The sequence below is a fragment of the Balaenoptera musculus genome, chromosome 18 (assembly GCF_009873245.2).
Source record: "Balaenoptera musculus isolate JJ_BM4_2016_0621 chromosome 18, mBalMus1.pri.v3, whole genome shotgun sequence".
Lineage (NCBI taxonomy): Eukaryota > Metazoa > Chordata > Mammalia > Artiodactyla > Balaenopteridae > Balaenoptera > Balaenoptera musculus.
This window is the reverse complement of record NC_045802.1, coordinates 43,985,924-44,003,543: the sequence shown is the minus strand read 5'-3', so window position 1 is coordinate 44,003,543 and position 17,620 is coordinate 43,985,924. Positions and strand designations below refer to the sequence as shown.

The following is a 17,620-nucleotide window of genomic DNA, read 5'->3' as shown; positions in this document are numbered from 1 at the left end:
CGCAGGTGCACAGAGAAGGCGGAGGGGGGGTGCGCTTCTTCGCGACTTGGGGATCTTTCTCTCTGCGCTCTCCAGGCACTGAACTCTAAGCTGCAAGGATAGGAGAGCCGACAGCTTCTCCACTGAGGCTCTGCCACCGGTGCATGCCAGGGAGGTGTATCCTGCTGTCGCTGCCTCCGAAGCTTCGGAGCGCGCAGACCTCTCTCCCTCGCCCATCTCCAGCATCAGGGTCGTCCCTCCCCGCGCGGTAACCACGGAGACCCCGCAAGGAGATCGGGGATTCTCAGCCCTCTGCACCCAGCTCCTGCCTCTGCTCCCGGACGTTGAGCTCACCACGCGCGGGTCCTGCGGACCTGACCGCAGCTGAGCCGCGCGGCTCTGCTGTCCGCGCTCCGCTCGTCACCTGGCAGGGCGCGCAGCCCCCTGGTCCCGTCTGTTCCCAGGGTGCAGAGGGCGCCTCCCTCCCTCTCCTCCAACCCCGAGCTCTGTTGGCCTCCCCCACCCGCTGACCCGTCTACTCCTGCATCCTCTCAAGTCCCTTTGCCTTCCTTGCGTCAAGCATGTCAGGCTCTGGGCGAAAAGATTTTGATGTGAAGCACATCCTGCGACTCCGCTGGAAACTCTTCAGCCACCCGTCGCAATCCCCCGGCGCTCCGGCCGGGGGCAGCTTCCTGCAAGAAGACGGCAGCAGCAGCTTCGAGCACTGGGGACCCAGCCAGAGCCGCCTGCTCAAAAGCCAAGAGAAGGGCAGCGTGAGCACTTTCTGGAAGAAGCCTTCCTCTTCTTCCTCCTCTTCTTCTTCTGCCTCCCCGTCCTCTTCCTCCTCTTCCTTCAACCCATTGAATGGCACCCTGCTGCCAGTGGCCACGAGGCTGCAGCAAGGGGCGCCCGGGCAGGGCACCCACCAGCCGGCCAGGACTCTCTTCTACGTGGAGTCCCTAGAAGAGGAGGAGGTGCCAGGCATGGACTTTCCTGGACCACACGAAAAAGGGCTTGTCTTGCAAGAGCTCAAAGTGGAACCGGCCAACTCGAGCCAGGCAACAGGTGAAGGATGTGGACGCAGGTACAGTAAGTTCCCATGGGGCATCTAAGCATTCCTCAATTTCCACTCGTTTCCTCCCACCCCGTGAGCTCTGGTAGTTACTAAGTCTAAAATGTTTCAGGTTGAAAATTTTGGTTAAGAGATGCCAACCCGGTTTTTATTACTCAAGTTGCAACCTCATTAAAAGTTTCCTCCATAGTTTCTATTGGCTCATGCATATTGCTTTTCTTTCTGCAAGTTTTCGGAGCTTAATCACATATTGAATATATATGCATTTTGGTAACTCTCCATGTAGAGTGGTTCTCATATTTCTGAGGTTATAGTATTCTTCTGTCATCTTCTGTCATTAAATGACATACATCAGTCTCCCAGTTATTTGATGTGAGGAGAAACTTCCTTTAAACACCATTCAAATGCATCTCATATACTGGCCTAGAAAGGGACTTGGCAGGTTACCTAGGATCCCTGTGGCTTGAATCTATATTCCAGGAGTAATGAGGTGGACAGGAGGCCACCAGACAACATCATTATCTTCTCTCCTTTTTTTCCTCCATGAAAGACAGTGTTACTATTCTCTATCCTAATTTCCGTTTTTATCCTACTTCATGTACACCTTTGCTTTGTTTAAAGTCTTAGAATTAAACTCTTGCTAATGCCCTTTGCATTTTTCTGTCCTGATTCATTGTCTCGGTATGGAACTGTGTATTCTTAGTGAGCAGGCCAACATTTATTTCTTGTTTATATATAATATTACACTTCTTTGAGTACAGTTCTTCTACCTTCAAGACTTATAGAAAACCTTCTCACACATAACCCCTTCTGAGTTTTACATTTTCAAAAAATTGATTCATTCTACACTAGATCATTACTACTTTTGGCATATAGTGAGGATATGAAAAGATTTGCATTTAAATTCATATATCAGAATATATTATTGAAGAAGAAATACAGGAGAAACAGGAAAATAGGAATGAAAATAATAGGAAATAATAGGAAAATAATAATGAAACTGTTAATAAAATTTACCTTTCAGTAAAAAAAAAAATAGAAACAGAAGCAATGTTTTAAACTTTTGCTTGATTGAATCAGCTCTTTATAAAGTTAAGTCACCAAAAGAACACATAAAACCAAATAATACCATAAGTGGTCTTCAGTTACGTTGACAAATGTGAAGTTAAAGATACAAAAATTATCCTTAAAATTTTTCAATTATATGGATTATATGGATTTGAATTTGAATTTTAAGAGCCTTGAACATAGTCTAATATGTGAAGACAATATAATGTAGCATTATGATTTTAAAGACAGAGAAATTTAATTTGCAATTTTCGAGTATGAGAAAGTTTTTTCCATATATAGGCGATCTAAATATAAATTTATCTATTATTCAATTAATTAAGATACTTTACCAAAATGGTTATAATTTTGGGTACTATTAATACTATGAAGTTATTTGATTTATATATTCACTAGTGACCTATAGTTTTAGATCTTTTTTAAAAATAAAATATGTTGGGCTTTAACCCCTTTAGTTGAGTAAATGTAATTTTTTAGTTTTGGGAAATCATTCATAAGCATTTAGCAATTCACCTTATATATTTAAAAGAAAACCAGTTAGGTTAAAGATTTACTAATTACTATTTTATTGAAATTGATACTTTTGTGTCTCAGACAGTTCAGGGAATAGATTTGTTTTTCAGTCTTGAGTCTTTTTTTTCAGTTACAGTTTTAGTTTCAGTTTTGAGTCTTTTTCTTTCAGTTTTGAGTCTTCAAATCAGCTCAAATATCTGACCTTCTGGGAATATTAATGTTTAATAATTAAAAATTTTTTCTTTATAAAAATACAGTTTTAAGTAAATAAGGCATATTTGGCATGAGTAATTTCAGAAGACTTTCATGTAAATTGGACAATTTGGAAATAGAAAATATAATAAATTAAAAAATAAAACAAATAACTAATAGCCTCAGTTAGGGATGAAACACCCATCAGATTTAACTTCCAATCCCTTACTTTTGAATATACATCAGTGATTTTACACACAAAGGGTTGTAAATGAAAAGAATTCTGAAAATAAGCCAAGTGCCACCCCAAATCATATTTACTTTTGGAATGAGGGTTTCCAATGAGGGCTTGCATGTGTAAAATATTGAAAATCAGGTCTAATTTTATTTTAAAATTCTTATTAATGCTTAAATCCTTCAGTTAAATTTGAATTTCTCACTGGACAAATCAGTCAACACTGAGAGTATTCTCATGGACTTTATATGTTCCTAAACATTCATAGACTACTGATTCTGTGCTCATGATTGATTGACAACACGCTACTAAAGTTAGCAATAAGCTATTATCAATATATATTATTATAATATGTGGTAAGAATAATGTTCATTTCCCAGAAAGGACAGCATTTCCACAGTTAAGTATGGAATGGAAAACAATATGTAAAATAATTCAGTAATGTGGATTTACTTTGGTTTCTATCATAATCCATGCAGGAAATCTACATATTGTTCATAATGACCAATGAACACATGAAGTATATAAACCTGCCTGATCATTTTGATTACTTGGGTCATTACTCTATCATCGTTCTGTGATGTCTCATTTGATATTTAACATTTTGTTTCATCAATTCTGACCACTATGCTAAATTAATCTTCACGTATAAAAAAGAGTTGGCTCTTTTTCTCTTTCTTCATTTTCTGATCTTCTCTTTATTCATTTGGTCTCATACTAGTTAAGAACATTGTTTTAGATAAGCATAAGTAGCTCAGCTGGTTTTATTTGTTGTTCAAACAGCAGCTGGAGGTTGCTCAGCAGAAAGCTGCTCTTAATCTCAGAATTCTGGAAAGGTCAAATTATCATGGAGTTGAAACATAAAGGTAGCAATAAGACAGCAGTAAACTGATTTACTGCTGAAACCCAGCCTTTATCTTATCCCACTCTACCAGACACACAAAAGCAAATCTCAGTATTTTACTACCTTAACCATGACACCATTAAGAATCCTAACTCTTACAGTAATAGGTTCTTGACCTATGCTATTAATCATTTTTTTTCTCTACTTTACTGTCTGAACATAGTTGTTGGAGAGTGTATCATTTCCTAGCCATTCAGATCACTATATATTTTTGATATGCATATTTTTTGTCCAAAATTCTATATGTAGTGAACTAAGAAACCAAAGAGAAATATTTCTATTCTTGCAGTTTATAGTGATGTGAGTAGGAGAAAAGATGTCGTGTTTAACTACTTGCTTTTTTAGTTTTCTCAGTTCTCACAGAGTGCAGGCATCTATTTCCATGGTTTCAGTTACCACCCATAAACTGTATTTTAGAGCTGCATCTCAAAACCTAGATTCTGCCTACCCACACCCATAACCCCCTCGCCCCCCCCACCCCCCGCCCTGCAAACTCGGGTCTCACACATCCACTTGACCTTTCTGGTCGATATCACAGATACAATGTAAATACAGCACGTACAAAACTGAGCTCATAATCTCCCTTCTCTCTTGCTCAATTTTCTTCTTCTCTATCTCAAAGGATAACTCGCCATACATTAGGTTGTGCAAGCCAGAAATCCAGGATCATATTTACCAGAATCCTCTTTCCCCTGATTTTTAATATTCCACCAAGCCCTGTCACTTTTCCTTCAAAAATATCCTCCCCTATGTCTGCCTCACATCTCTCCATCTCCATTGTCTGCACCTAATTTTAAAATACTGTCGTCATTCAACTCAACTTCTGCAACTGCCATCTGCATCCTCTTTCCTCATTGATTGTGCCACCTGTAATCCTTTCTCCACACCAGAGTCAATGAAAATTTATAAGATAAAAATCTGAACTGTTTTCCCATATCCTGGCTCTCCTTTTATTTTTCAAAGCATTTCCACCACTCTGACCACAATCTATCTCCTGATCAGTTAGGCCCTGAAAGAGCTGACCCTTGTCTGCCATCCAGGCCCTTCACTCATCACATCCTCACCATCCTCCCCTGTCTTCCAGAGGCAACGTTCTTCTTTACCATTTTTCTCTGCCTTTGGGTCTCACAAACTTAATTCCTTTCCTTATTACATAGTGGTTCTCCTTCCCTCAGTCTACCCTTTTCTGGATTCATTCCTATTCATTATAGAGATGTCTTAAATAAAAGTTCTGTACCTTTCTTAAAGAAGTGTTCATTGATCCCCCCAGGAAAAATCATTTAAAATTTTTAAAATTTATTTTATCCCCTTATTTTATGTTCTTAGAGTAACTGCTCTCTGTCCTCAATTTCTTATTGTTGGCATATATTAATATCCATGTTGCCTTTTTTGTTTGTCTTTAACTACAATTGCCCAGTGGACAAGGCGTTTCTGTTTTGCTCATTATTTTATTCCTATCATAGAGTATGCAGTTACTCAATAAATACCACTGAGTGAATACATATTTGCCATAATCATAATGAGTGACATTGATTAAGAGCTTGCTGTCTTCCAGATATCAAGCTGAATATTTATATTGTGGAATTTAATATTCAGAACAGCCCTATGATTCTGGTACAATTATGAATCCCTTTGTTAAAATTATTACATAATCATTTTATGATTATGAGAAAACTGAGATATAGACAGGTAATTAAGTTGCCCCAAACCACAGGATTGTAAGTAGTACAGCTAGATTTTTAATCCTTGCACTCTGACTCCTGACACCATATTCCAGGCGATTTTGCCAACTCTTCTTTACCTCTGCTTAAACAAACACAACAGAAGAAAAGAGGCTCCAACCAAGATTATGCTGAAGCAGTTCTCTTATTCCCCTGGTGGAAATTATGCTTGTGTCTGAATGTTTAAATAGACTATTTAAAATGATAGCGATGGACAATGCCTGAGAAGGCTCAGTCAAGGAGGACTTAGACCAAGTTAAAAAACATTCAGTTATTTCCTGAATTATGGTTCATTCAGTGCACTTTACTTTTTAATTAAACAGAAGTATGATGAAATAACCTAGACAGGGAAAAATTATTTAAATTTGGAATCCAAAAGAGAGCATCATGATAGAAAATCTCCTTCTGAAGTTCAGAACAATTGATACAGAGAAGTGTCACAGACAGAGAGCATATACCATTAGAATCACATGGAGGTTGGTGGTATTTGTTTAGAATAAAAGGAAATCAGCTTTGCTTCAGTCAAAAGAAAAACTTAAAAAATGACAAAGGGCTATTTCTTCAGGAAAGTAGTTCTCAAACTATTCTTCTATGGAAACTAAATTAAAATAATGTTCATATTTTCCCTATGACCTCAATTTCTTAGTGAAAAAGTATATAGAGTGATTTTACTCAATCTTATGTCTTCCTTGCTAATTTATTCTAGGCTTGGGTGTTATACAGCCTATTATTATTTAATTTAGAACTAGCAAAAGACAGTAGCTTGTTTGGAGAAAGTTTTTTTTTTTTTTTTAACTTATTTTAGGATGGGTTTATCAATATTATGTATTGTTTGCAAAGAGGTCCACAATTTCCAGGTGCCCTCCCCTCTGAGCAAGTTTGCTTCAGGCAAACTAAGAAGATCATAAAGGAAAAGGTAAAAAGATCACTAGGTTGGATTTTCAGGTATGCAAAACTCTACAGCTATCTGAGAGAAAGATGTGAGTATATTGGGTTGGCCAAAAAGTTCATTCGAGTTTTTCTGTAACATCTTGTGGAAAACCCAAATGGACCTTTTGGCCAACCCAATAAACGCAAGATGAAATAAATAGAACTCTTAATTATAACAAACAATAAAACCTTTACACGAATTGAAGAACCATATTCTAGCTTTCTTTGATAAATTGCTACTGAATACTTTGTAAACTATATCATTAGCCACTTTAAGGTACTAATTTAAATAATTTAAAAATAATAAAGAAATCCTCCCTATCCAACATTTGGTTAATATAGAATATAATATTGATCAGATATTTATTTCATTGGTTAATTTTTCCTAAGTCTCAAAAGATAATTTGTGTATCTGGAGGATGATATGCTTCTAACAAGTACATGTTAAGTCAAATTTCATTGTTTTTGACCAGGAGCTCTTATAGAATTTACAGAAAACTTAGATCTGCAGGGTATTTTAGAGTTGTATCAAGTTTCTGAACATGAAAATGACAACATTTTAAAGAGTCTCATAGTAATGAGACTCTTTTGATTTATTTTAACATCCAAAATAACTGTAGGTATTTTTGTAGTAGCTGTAAAAACAAATGCTCTGGAATTTACTTATTAGTTTAGACCAGATAATAATTAATTTACCTTTCTACATTTAAGATAAGGTTATTCAAAACTTTGAAGAAAACATCCTATATAGACACAGATAATCTGAGCAGAATTAAATATTTCAAAATCTTATAAGTCAAGTATAGATTAAAAAAAAGAAAATCTATTGAACAATATAGGTTTGATGCTAACTACCTTTGCTGACTTTTCTGGCCAGAACTTGAAAACAGATTGATCTAAGTACTTATGAAAGCATAACAAACTTTAGCTTGACCAGAGAGAATGTGTACTATGATTTTAGGATCCCAAGAAAAAGTCATTTTGAATGGTAAGCCAATGAGACAGATCATTTTGGCTGAAGATCATGTCACAGAAATGGTACTTGAAAGTGATCTGACAGTCATCAATAATTGTAAACAGTGGAATCAGTTGATGTTAATTCTAAATTCAGCTTTTCCTATCCCTTAGGCAGCCTTAGTCCAACTCTGATAATTTCTCATAGAAAATCATTCAGTTTAATTTCCTATCATACTTATTTGTGACACTATATCCTGGTAGATCATTTGGATTCCTTTTTTCTTACTGATATTGCCAGATGTTTACCCATGTAAATCAGCGTTTTCATCTTGGCTGAAATATGATAGAAAAACTTTAAAAATAGGCTCAGAAAATTGCAAGAGTTTATACTACAAAGGAAGGAAGAATACAATACAACTATTTTATAGTTCTTCAAGAGGTGAATGCCAAAATCTCTTTGTATCTACAGTAAAGTATGTGATTTGGTTTGGTTTATTTCTTTAGTAGATTCTGATTTTATTGAACTCGGCCCACCAGAGCAACACCCAGCTCTACCCACCACCAGTCTCTCCTATTAGGAAGCTTGCACAAGCCTCTTAGATAACTTCATCCACCAGAGGCCAGACAGCAGAAGCAAGAAAAACTACAATCCTGCAGCCTGTGGAATGAAAACCACATTCACAGAAAGATAGACAAAATGAAAAGGCAAAGGACTATGCACCAGATGAAAGAACAAGATAAACCCCAGAAAAGCAATTAAATGAAGTGGAGATAGGCAACCATCCAGAAAAAAGAATTCAGAATAATGATAGTGAAGATGATCCAGGACCTTGGAAAAAGAATGGAGACAAAGATTGAGAAGATGCAAGAAATGTTTAACAAAGACCTAGAAGAATTACAGAACAAACAAACAGAGATGAACAATACAGTAACTGAAAATAAAAATACACTAGAAGGAATCAATAGCAGAATAACTGAGGCAGAAGGATGGAAAACTTACCTGGAAAACAGAAAGGTGGAATTCACTGCTGCAGAAAAGAGTAAAGAAAAAAGAATGAAAACAAAAGAAGACAGCCTAAGAGACCACTGGGACAACATTAAACACAACACCATTTGCATTATAGGGGTCCCAGAAGGAGAAGAGAGAGAGAAAGGACCCAAGAAAATATTTGAAGAGATTATAGTCAAAAACTTCCCTAACATGGAAAAGGAAATAGCTACCTAAGTCCAGGAAGTGCAGAGAGTCCCAGGCAGGATAAACCCAAGGAGAAAAATGCTGAGACACATAGTAATCAAATTGACAAAAATTATTAAAAGCAACAAGGGAAAAACAACAAATAACATACAAGGTAACTCCCATAAGGTTAACAGCTGATTTCTCAGCAGAAACTCTACAAGTCAGAAGGGAGTGACATAATATATTTAAAGTTATGAAAGGGAAGAACCTATAACCAAGATTACTCTACCCAGCAAGGATCTCATTCAGATTAGATGGAGAAATCAAAAGCTTTACAGACCAGCAAAAGCTGAGAGAATTCAGTACCACCAAACCACCTCTACAAAAAAGGCTAAAGGGACTACTATAAGTGGAAAACACAAGAGAAGAAAAGGACCTACAGAAAAAAACACAAAATAATTAAGAAAATGGTAATAGGAACATACATATTGATAATCACCTTAAATGTGAATGGATTAAATGCTCCAACCAAAAGACACAGGCTTGCTGAATGGATGCAAACACAAGACCCATATATATGCTGTCTACAAGAGACCCACTACAGACCTAGGGACACATACAGACTGAAAGTGGGAGGATGGACAAAGTTATTCCATGCAAATTCAAATCAAAAGAAAGCTGGAGTAGCAATTCTCATATCAGATAAAATAGACCTTAAATTAAAGATTATTACAGGAGACAAAGAGGACACTACATAATGATCAAGGGATCAATCCAAGAAGAAGATAGAACAATTGTAAATATATATGCACCCAACATATGAGCACCTCAATACATCAGGCACCTGCTAACAGCTATAAAAGAGGAAATCTACAGTAACACAATAATAGTGGGGGACTTTAACACCTCACTTACACCAATGGACAGATCATCCAAAATGAAAATAAATAAGGAAACAGAAGCTTTAAAAGACACAATAGACCAGATAGATTTGATTGATATTTATAGGACATTCCATCTGAAAGCAGCAGATTACACTTTCCTCTCAAGTGCACATGAAACATTCTACAGGATAGATCATATCTTGAGTCACAAATCAAGCCTCGGTAAATTTAAGAAAATTGAAATCATATCAAGCATCTTTTCTGACCACAACACTATGAGATTAGAAATGAATTACAGGGAAAAAAATAGTAAAAATCACAAACACATGGAGGCTAAATAATACATTACTAAATAACCAAGAGATCACTGAAGAAATCAAAGAGGAAATCAAAAAATACCTAGAGGTAAATGACAATGAAAACACGAAGATCCAAAACTTATGGGATGGAGCAAAAACAGTTCTAAGAGGGAAGTTTATAGCTATACAATCCTACCTCAAGAAACAAGAAAAATCTCAAATAAACAATCTAACCTTACACCTAAAGGAACTAGAGAAAGAAGAACAAACAAAACACAAAGTTAGTAGAAGGGAAGAAATCATAAAGATCAGGGCAGAAAAAAAATGAAATTGATAGGAAGAAAACAATGGCAAATATCAATAAAATTAAAAGCTGGTTCTTTGAGAAGATAAACAAAATTGATAAATCTTCAGCCAGACACATCAAGAAAAAGAGGGAGAGGACTCAAGTCAATAAAATTAGAAATGAAAAAGGAGAAGTTACAATGAACACCACAGATATACAAAGCATCCTAAGAGACTACTACAAGCAACTCTATGCCAATAAAATGGACAACCTGGAGTAAATCGACAAATTCTTAGAAAAGTACAACCTTCCAAGACTGAACCAGGAAGAAATAGAAAATATGAGCAGACCAATGGCAAACACTGAAATTGAAACCGTGATTAAAAATCATCCAAAAAACACAAGTCCAGGACCAGATGGCTTCACAGGTGAATTCTATCAAACATTTAGAGAAGAGCTAACACCCATCCTTCTCCAACTCTTCCAAAAAATTACAGAGGAAGGAACACTCCCAAACTCATTCTATGAGGCCATCATCACCCTGATACCAAAACCAGACAAAGATAATACAAAAAAAGAAAATTAGAGACCAATATCACTGATGAATATGGATACAAAAATCCTCAACAAAATACTAAGAAACAGAATCCAACAACATAGTAAAAAGATCACACACCATGATCAAGTGGGATTTATCCCAAGGATGCAAGGATTCTTCAATATATACAAATCAATCAATGTGATACGCCATATTAACAAACTGAAGGATAAAAACAATATGATAATATCAATAAATGCAGAAAAAGCTTTAGACAAAATTCTACATCCATTTATGATGAAAACTCTCCAGAAAATGGGCATAGAGGTAACCTACCTCAACATAATAGAGGCCATATACAACAAACCCACAGCAAACTTCATTCTCAGTGGTGAAAAACTGAAACCATTTCCTCTAAGATCAGGAAGAAGACAAGGATGTCCACTCTCGCCACTCTTATTCAACATAGTTGTGGAAGTCCTAGCCATGGCAATCAGAGAAGAAAAAGAAATAAAAGGAATACAAATTGGAAAAGAAGAAGTAAAGTTGTCACTGTTTGCAGATGACATGATACTATACATAGAGAATCTTAAAGATGCCACCAGAAAATTACTAGAGCTAATCAGTGAATTTGTTAAAGTTGCAGGATACAAAATTAATGCACAGGAATCTCTTGCATTCCTATACACAAACAATGAAAAATCAGAAAGAGAAATTAAGGAAATAATCCCATTCACCATTACAACACAAAGAATAAAATACCTAGGAATAAACCTACCTAAGGAGGTAAAAGGCCTGTACTCAGAAAACTATAAAACTATAAAACACTGATGAAAGAAATCAAAGATGACACAAACACATGGAGAGATATAGCATGGTCTTGGATTGGAAAAGTCAACATTGTTAAAATGACTATACTACCCAAAGCAATCTACAGATTCAGTGCAATCCCTATCAAATTACCAATGGCATTTTTTGCAGAACTAGAACAAAAAAATCTTACATTTTGTATGCAGAGACAAAAGACCCCAAAAAGCCAAGCAATCCTGATGGAAAAAAAAAATGGAGCTGGAGGAATCAGACTCCCTGACTTTAGACTACATTACAAAGCTACAGTAATCAAGACAATATGGTACTGGCACAAAAACAGAAATATAGATCAGTGGAACTGGATAGAAAGCCAAGAGATAAACTCACGCACGTATGGTCAACTAATATATGACAAAAGAGGCAAGGATATACATTGGAGAAAAGACAGTCTTTTAAATAAGTGCTGCTGGGAAAACTGGACAGCTACCTGTAAAAGAATGAAATTAGAACACTCCCTAACACCATACACGAAAATAAACTCAAAATATATTAAAGACCTAAAGGTACGACCACACACTATAAAACTCTTAGAGGAAAACATAGGAAGAACACTCTTTGACATAAATCACAGCAAGATCTTTTTTTTTTTTTTTAATTTAAATTTATTTACTTATTTATTTAGGCTGTGGTGGGTCTTCGTTTCTGTGCGAGGGCTTTCTCCAGTTGCGGAGAGTGGGGGCCACTCCTCATCGCAGTGCGCGGGCCTCTCACTGTCATGGCCTCTCTTGCTGCGGAGCACAAGCTCCAGACGTGCAAGCTCAGCAGTTGTGGCTCACGGGCCTAGCCGCTCCGTGGCATGTGGGATCTTCCCGGACCAGGGCTCGAACCCGTGTCCCCTGCATTGGCAGGTGGACTCTTAACCACTGTGCCACCAGGGAAGCCCCCACAGCAAGATCTTTTTTGATCCACCTCCTAGAGTAATGGAAATAAAAACAAAAATAAACAAACGGGACCTAATGAAACTTAAAAGCTTTTGCACAGCAAAGGAAACTATAAACAAGATGAAAAGACAACACTCAGAATGGGAGAAAATATTTGCAAATGAATCAATGGACAAAGGGTTAATCTCCAAAATATATAAATAGCTCATGCAGCTCAATATTAAAGAAACAAACAACCCAATCAAAAAATGGACCAAAGACCTAAGTAGACATTTCTCCAAAGAAGATATACAGATGGCCAAGAGACACATGAAAAGATGCTCAACATCACTAATATTAGAGAAAAGCAAATCAAAAGTACAATGAGGTATCATCTCACACCAGTTAGAATGGGCATCATCAGAAAATCTACAAACAACAAATGCTGGAGATGGTGTGGAGAAAAGGGAACCCTCTTGCACTGTTGGTGGGAATGTAAATTGATAGAGCCACAATGGAGAACAGTACGGAGGTTCCTTAAGAAACTAGAAATAGAATTACCTTATGACCCAGTAATCCCACTACTGGGCATATACCCAGAGAAAACCATAATTCAAAAAGACGCATGCCCCCAATGTTCAGTGCAGTACTATTTACAATAGCCACGTCATGGAGGCATCTAAATGCCCATCGACAGATGAATGGATAAAGAAGATGTGGTACATATATACAATGGAATATTTATCAGCCATAAAAAGAAACAAAATTAGGTCATTTGTAGAGACATGGATGGACCTAGAGACTGTCATGCAGGTGGAGTAAGTCAGAAAGAGAAAAACAAATATCGTATACTAACGCATATATGTGGATTCTAGAAAAATGGTACAGATGAACTGGTTTGCACGGCAGAAATACAGACACAGAGGTAGAGAACAAACATGGACACCAAGGGGGGAAAGTGGGGGGAGGGGTGGTGGTGGTGGGATGAATTGGGAGATTGGGATGGGCATATATACATTCATATGTATAAAATAGATAACTAATAAGAACCTGCTGTATAAAAAATAAAATTAAATTAAAAAAAGATATAATGGCAGAAAGGTTTCAGATTTTAAGAAAAGTATAAACCCATAGATTCAATAATCTTAATGAATTCTAAGCACAGGAAACATGAAAACTACCATAAGTCACATTTTAATCAAATTCTCAAAATGACCGATAAATAGAAAAAATATCAGAGCTTCCAGAGAAAACACATGTTATTCAGAGAGGGATAAAAATAAGAATAATGGATCATTTTTCATTGAAAATGATGCAAGTGATAGGTGGAACAACATCTTTTGAGTACTATTTAAAAAACCTGCCCATCTGAAGTTCTATATATACCCAAAATGTTTTTCAAAGTGAGAGTGATATTACAATTTTTTTCTGGCATAGAATAGTTGCAACAATTCGTCAGCAGGAGACATGCTCTATAAGAAATTTTAAAGTCCTTTAGGCACAAGGAAAATGACACCAGTTGGCACAAAGGAATGAAAACCACCTGAAATGGTAACGACATGTGTAAACATTTAAGGTTATTCTTGATTATATTAATCTGGAATATTTGGAAGATAAATGGTGGTTAAACAAACAAATAAAAAACACTATAATTTGAGGTTTTTACCACATGCATAAGATATACATATGACTCCTACAGCATTAAGACTCAAGGGAAGGAATGAAAGTATCGTATTTCAAGGTTCTTATACTAAATGTGAAGTGGTGTATCATTTGAAGGTAGTCTCAGAAGTATGTTAGAAATCCTAAAGCAACCACTAAATTAACAAAACAATGATAAGTAGCTAGTAATCCAACAAAAATTAAATGCTCTCATAAAAATTATTCAATTAATCTAAAAAATAAAGAAAATGGGAGCAAAGATGGGAAAAATAGAAAATGCACAGCACAATTATAATCTGAAACCTTACTATATCAAGAATTACATTAAAGTAGCAGCTCTATACATCCATAATTTAAAGACAAAGATTATCAAACTGTATAAAAAGACAGACCCAAGTATATTTTGCTTACAATAAATACTTTAAATATAAAAATATATTGGTTAAAAAGAAAAAGATGGAAAAGATACATAGCATGCTAAGACTAAACAAAAGAAAGCTGAACGGGTGTATCAATATTAGACAAAGTATATCTCAGAGAAAAGAATATAAATCTGATAAAGAGAACCTATGAGAAACCTAGAACCAACATCATAATGTTGAAAGATTAAATGTGTTTCCTCTAAGATGTGGAACAAATTGAATATGTCTTCTCTCACCACTTTTGTTCAACATGGTATTGGAGATGCTAGTCAGTTCAATAGAAAAAAACAAAAAGAAATAAAAGGCATCTATATTGGAAAGGAAAAAGAAGTTTTCATTTGTACAGGAATTGATCATCTATATAGAAATAAACAATATGGTTTTTGTTTGCAGACAGAATTGTTTATTAGAAAAAAAATTATGGAATCTACAAAAAAGAGTTTTTCACGATGCAAGATATAGAATCAATATACAATATTCAATTGTATTTCTATATACCATCAAGGAGCAATTAGTAATTGAAATTACAAAAATAATGTATTTCATAGTAATGTCAATAAAGTATGAAATACTTATGAACACATATGACAAAAGATGTGAAAAACTCATAAGCTCAAAACAATAAAATCAGGCTGATAGTAATTAAAGACCTAAATAATAGAAAGATATATTATGTTCATGGATCAGAAAACTTACTATTATTGAGATGTCAATTCTTCCCCAATTGATCTATAGATAGTACACATCCCCCAAGAAAATCTCTGCATGCTATTTTTTTTTTGTACAAATTGACAGGCTCATTCTAAAATCCATTAAAAAATTCAAAGGAACTAGAAAAAGACAAAACAACTTTGAAAAAAGCTAAGAAATTTGAGTACTAACACTTCCTGATTCCAGATGTATTATGAAGCTACTTTAATCAAAATAGTGTGCTATCAAGGTCACAATATATAGATTAATGGGAAATAGATAAAATATTTTTACAATAGCCATACTGAGTAATACTTTATGCCATAAAAAAGGAATAAACAACTGGTCATTGACCACTTATGATTGAATGAAAAAATATGTTATGATGAGCCAAAGAAACTCAACTGTATGGTATATTACTTTTTAACATTTAAGTACTGTAAGTCAGATAAACATCCATTGTGTTGATTATCCATATTTTGAATAGAAATTTGATTCTAATTTTCCTTCAGTCATGTATTGGAGTAACACACCTCTTGAATTTGATACATGGTTCAAGGAATCATCTATTGATATTTGCCTTGCAGAACATGATAATGAAATATTCACATTAAGTTTTTTGCTGTCTTCTTCTTGGCAGCAGATGAGAAACCTGAATAGTTTTACACAAGCATTTCTGCAAAGAAAGCTCAGAAGTTCTTGCAGTGTGACCACAAGGATTTTTATCTTGAGACAGTGGGAACCATCCCCATTGTTAACACTAGAGGAGCAGCAATACAATTCATAGCTTTACCTTAAGGACACAGAAAGGAAATGCTATGCTGTCCTCATCTCTGATTCTTCTTTGTATTTTACCAGATGGCTTGGAAGCACCACTAAACATATTCTCCCACAGAGAAAAGAGAGTTCATTCTTCACTTTATTTCTTGTCCTAACATATATAAAATATTTACCTGTAATTATTCTCCTTAATAATGGCCTGGGACTTTTAAATAGATTTCTTATTAGAAGAATACTTTTTTAATTGTAAAATTAAATTTGTATTATTAAAGAACCTATCAAAGAGCACAACTTAAAATTTCTTTTTTTTAAATTGAAGTATAGTTGATTTACAATGTTGTGTCAACTTCTACTCTACAGCAAATTGATTAACTTATACACACACACACACGCACACACACACACATATATATATTCTTTTTTTATATTATTTTCCATTATGATTTATCACAGGATATTGAATATAGTTCCCTGTGTTATACAGTAAGACCTTGTTGTTTATCCATTCTATATATAATAGTTTGCATGTGCTAACCCCAAACTCCCACTCAATCCCTCCCCTACCCATCTCCCCCTTGGCAACCACAAGTCTGTTCTCTATGTATGTGAGTCTGTTTCTGTTTCATAGATAGTTTCATTTGTGTCATATTTTAGATTCCACATATAAGTGGTATCATATGATATTTGTCTTTCTCTTTCTGACTTACTTCACTTAGTATGATAATCTCTAGTTACATCCCATACTGCTGCAAATGGCATTATTTCATTCCTTTTTATGGCTGAGTAATATTCCATTGTATATATCTACCACACCTTTATCGATTCCTCCCTCAATGGACACCTAGGTTGTTTCCATGTCTTGGCTATTGTGAATGGTGCTGCTATGAACATAGGGGTGCATGTATCTTTTTGAATTATAGGTTTGTCTGGATATATGCCCAACAGTGTGATTGCTGGATCATATGGTAGATCTATTTTTAGTTTTGTGGGGAACCTCCATACTGTTTTCCATAGTGGCTACACCAAGTTACATTCTCACCAAGTGTACAAGTGTTCCCTTTTCTCCACTCTCTCTCCCGCATTTGTTATTTGTATACTTTTTAATCATAGCCATTCTGACTGGTGTGAGGTGAAACATCATTGTAATTTTGATTTGCATTTCTCTAATAATTAGTGATGTTAAGCATATTTTCACATGTCTTTTGGCCATCTGTATTTCTTATTTTGGAGAAATGTCTGTTTAGATCTTCTGCCCATTCTTCAATTGGGCTGTTTTTTGTTGTTGTTGAGTTGTGTGTTTGTATATTTTGGAAATTAAGCCCTTGTCAGTTGCATCATTTGCAAATATTTTCTCCCAGTCTGTAGGTTGTCTTTTTCTTTGTTTATGGTTTCCTTTGCTGTGCAAACACTTGTAATTTTGATTAAGTCCCATGTGTTTATTTTTGTTTTTATTTCTATTGCCTTGGGACACTGACCTAATAAAACATTAGTACAATTTCAGAGAATATTTTGCCCATGATCTCTTCTGTGTTCTCTTCCATGTTTTCTTTTATGGTGTCAGTCTTATGTTTAAGTCTTTAA

The 17,620-nt window shown here is 35.5% G+C and overlaps 1 protein-coding gene across 2 annotated transcripts in view; it reads left to right on the top strand.

Annotated features, from left to right (window-relative positions):
* The first annotated feature begins 560 nt into the window (after positions 1-560).
* Positions 561-17,620, top strand: part of KLHL1 (kelch like family member 1) — a 407,738-nt gene continuing 390,678 nt past the window's right edge. For both annotated transcript variants that reach the window (XM_036831798.1, XM_036831797.1), the window contains exon 1: positions 561-1,063. In XM_036831798.1, coding sequence (XP_036687693.1) covers positions 561-1,063 — 503 coding nt within the window. The remainder of the gene's footprint in view (positions 1,064-17,620) is intronic.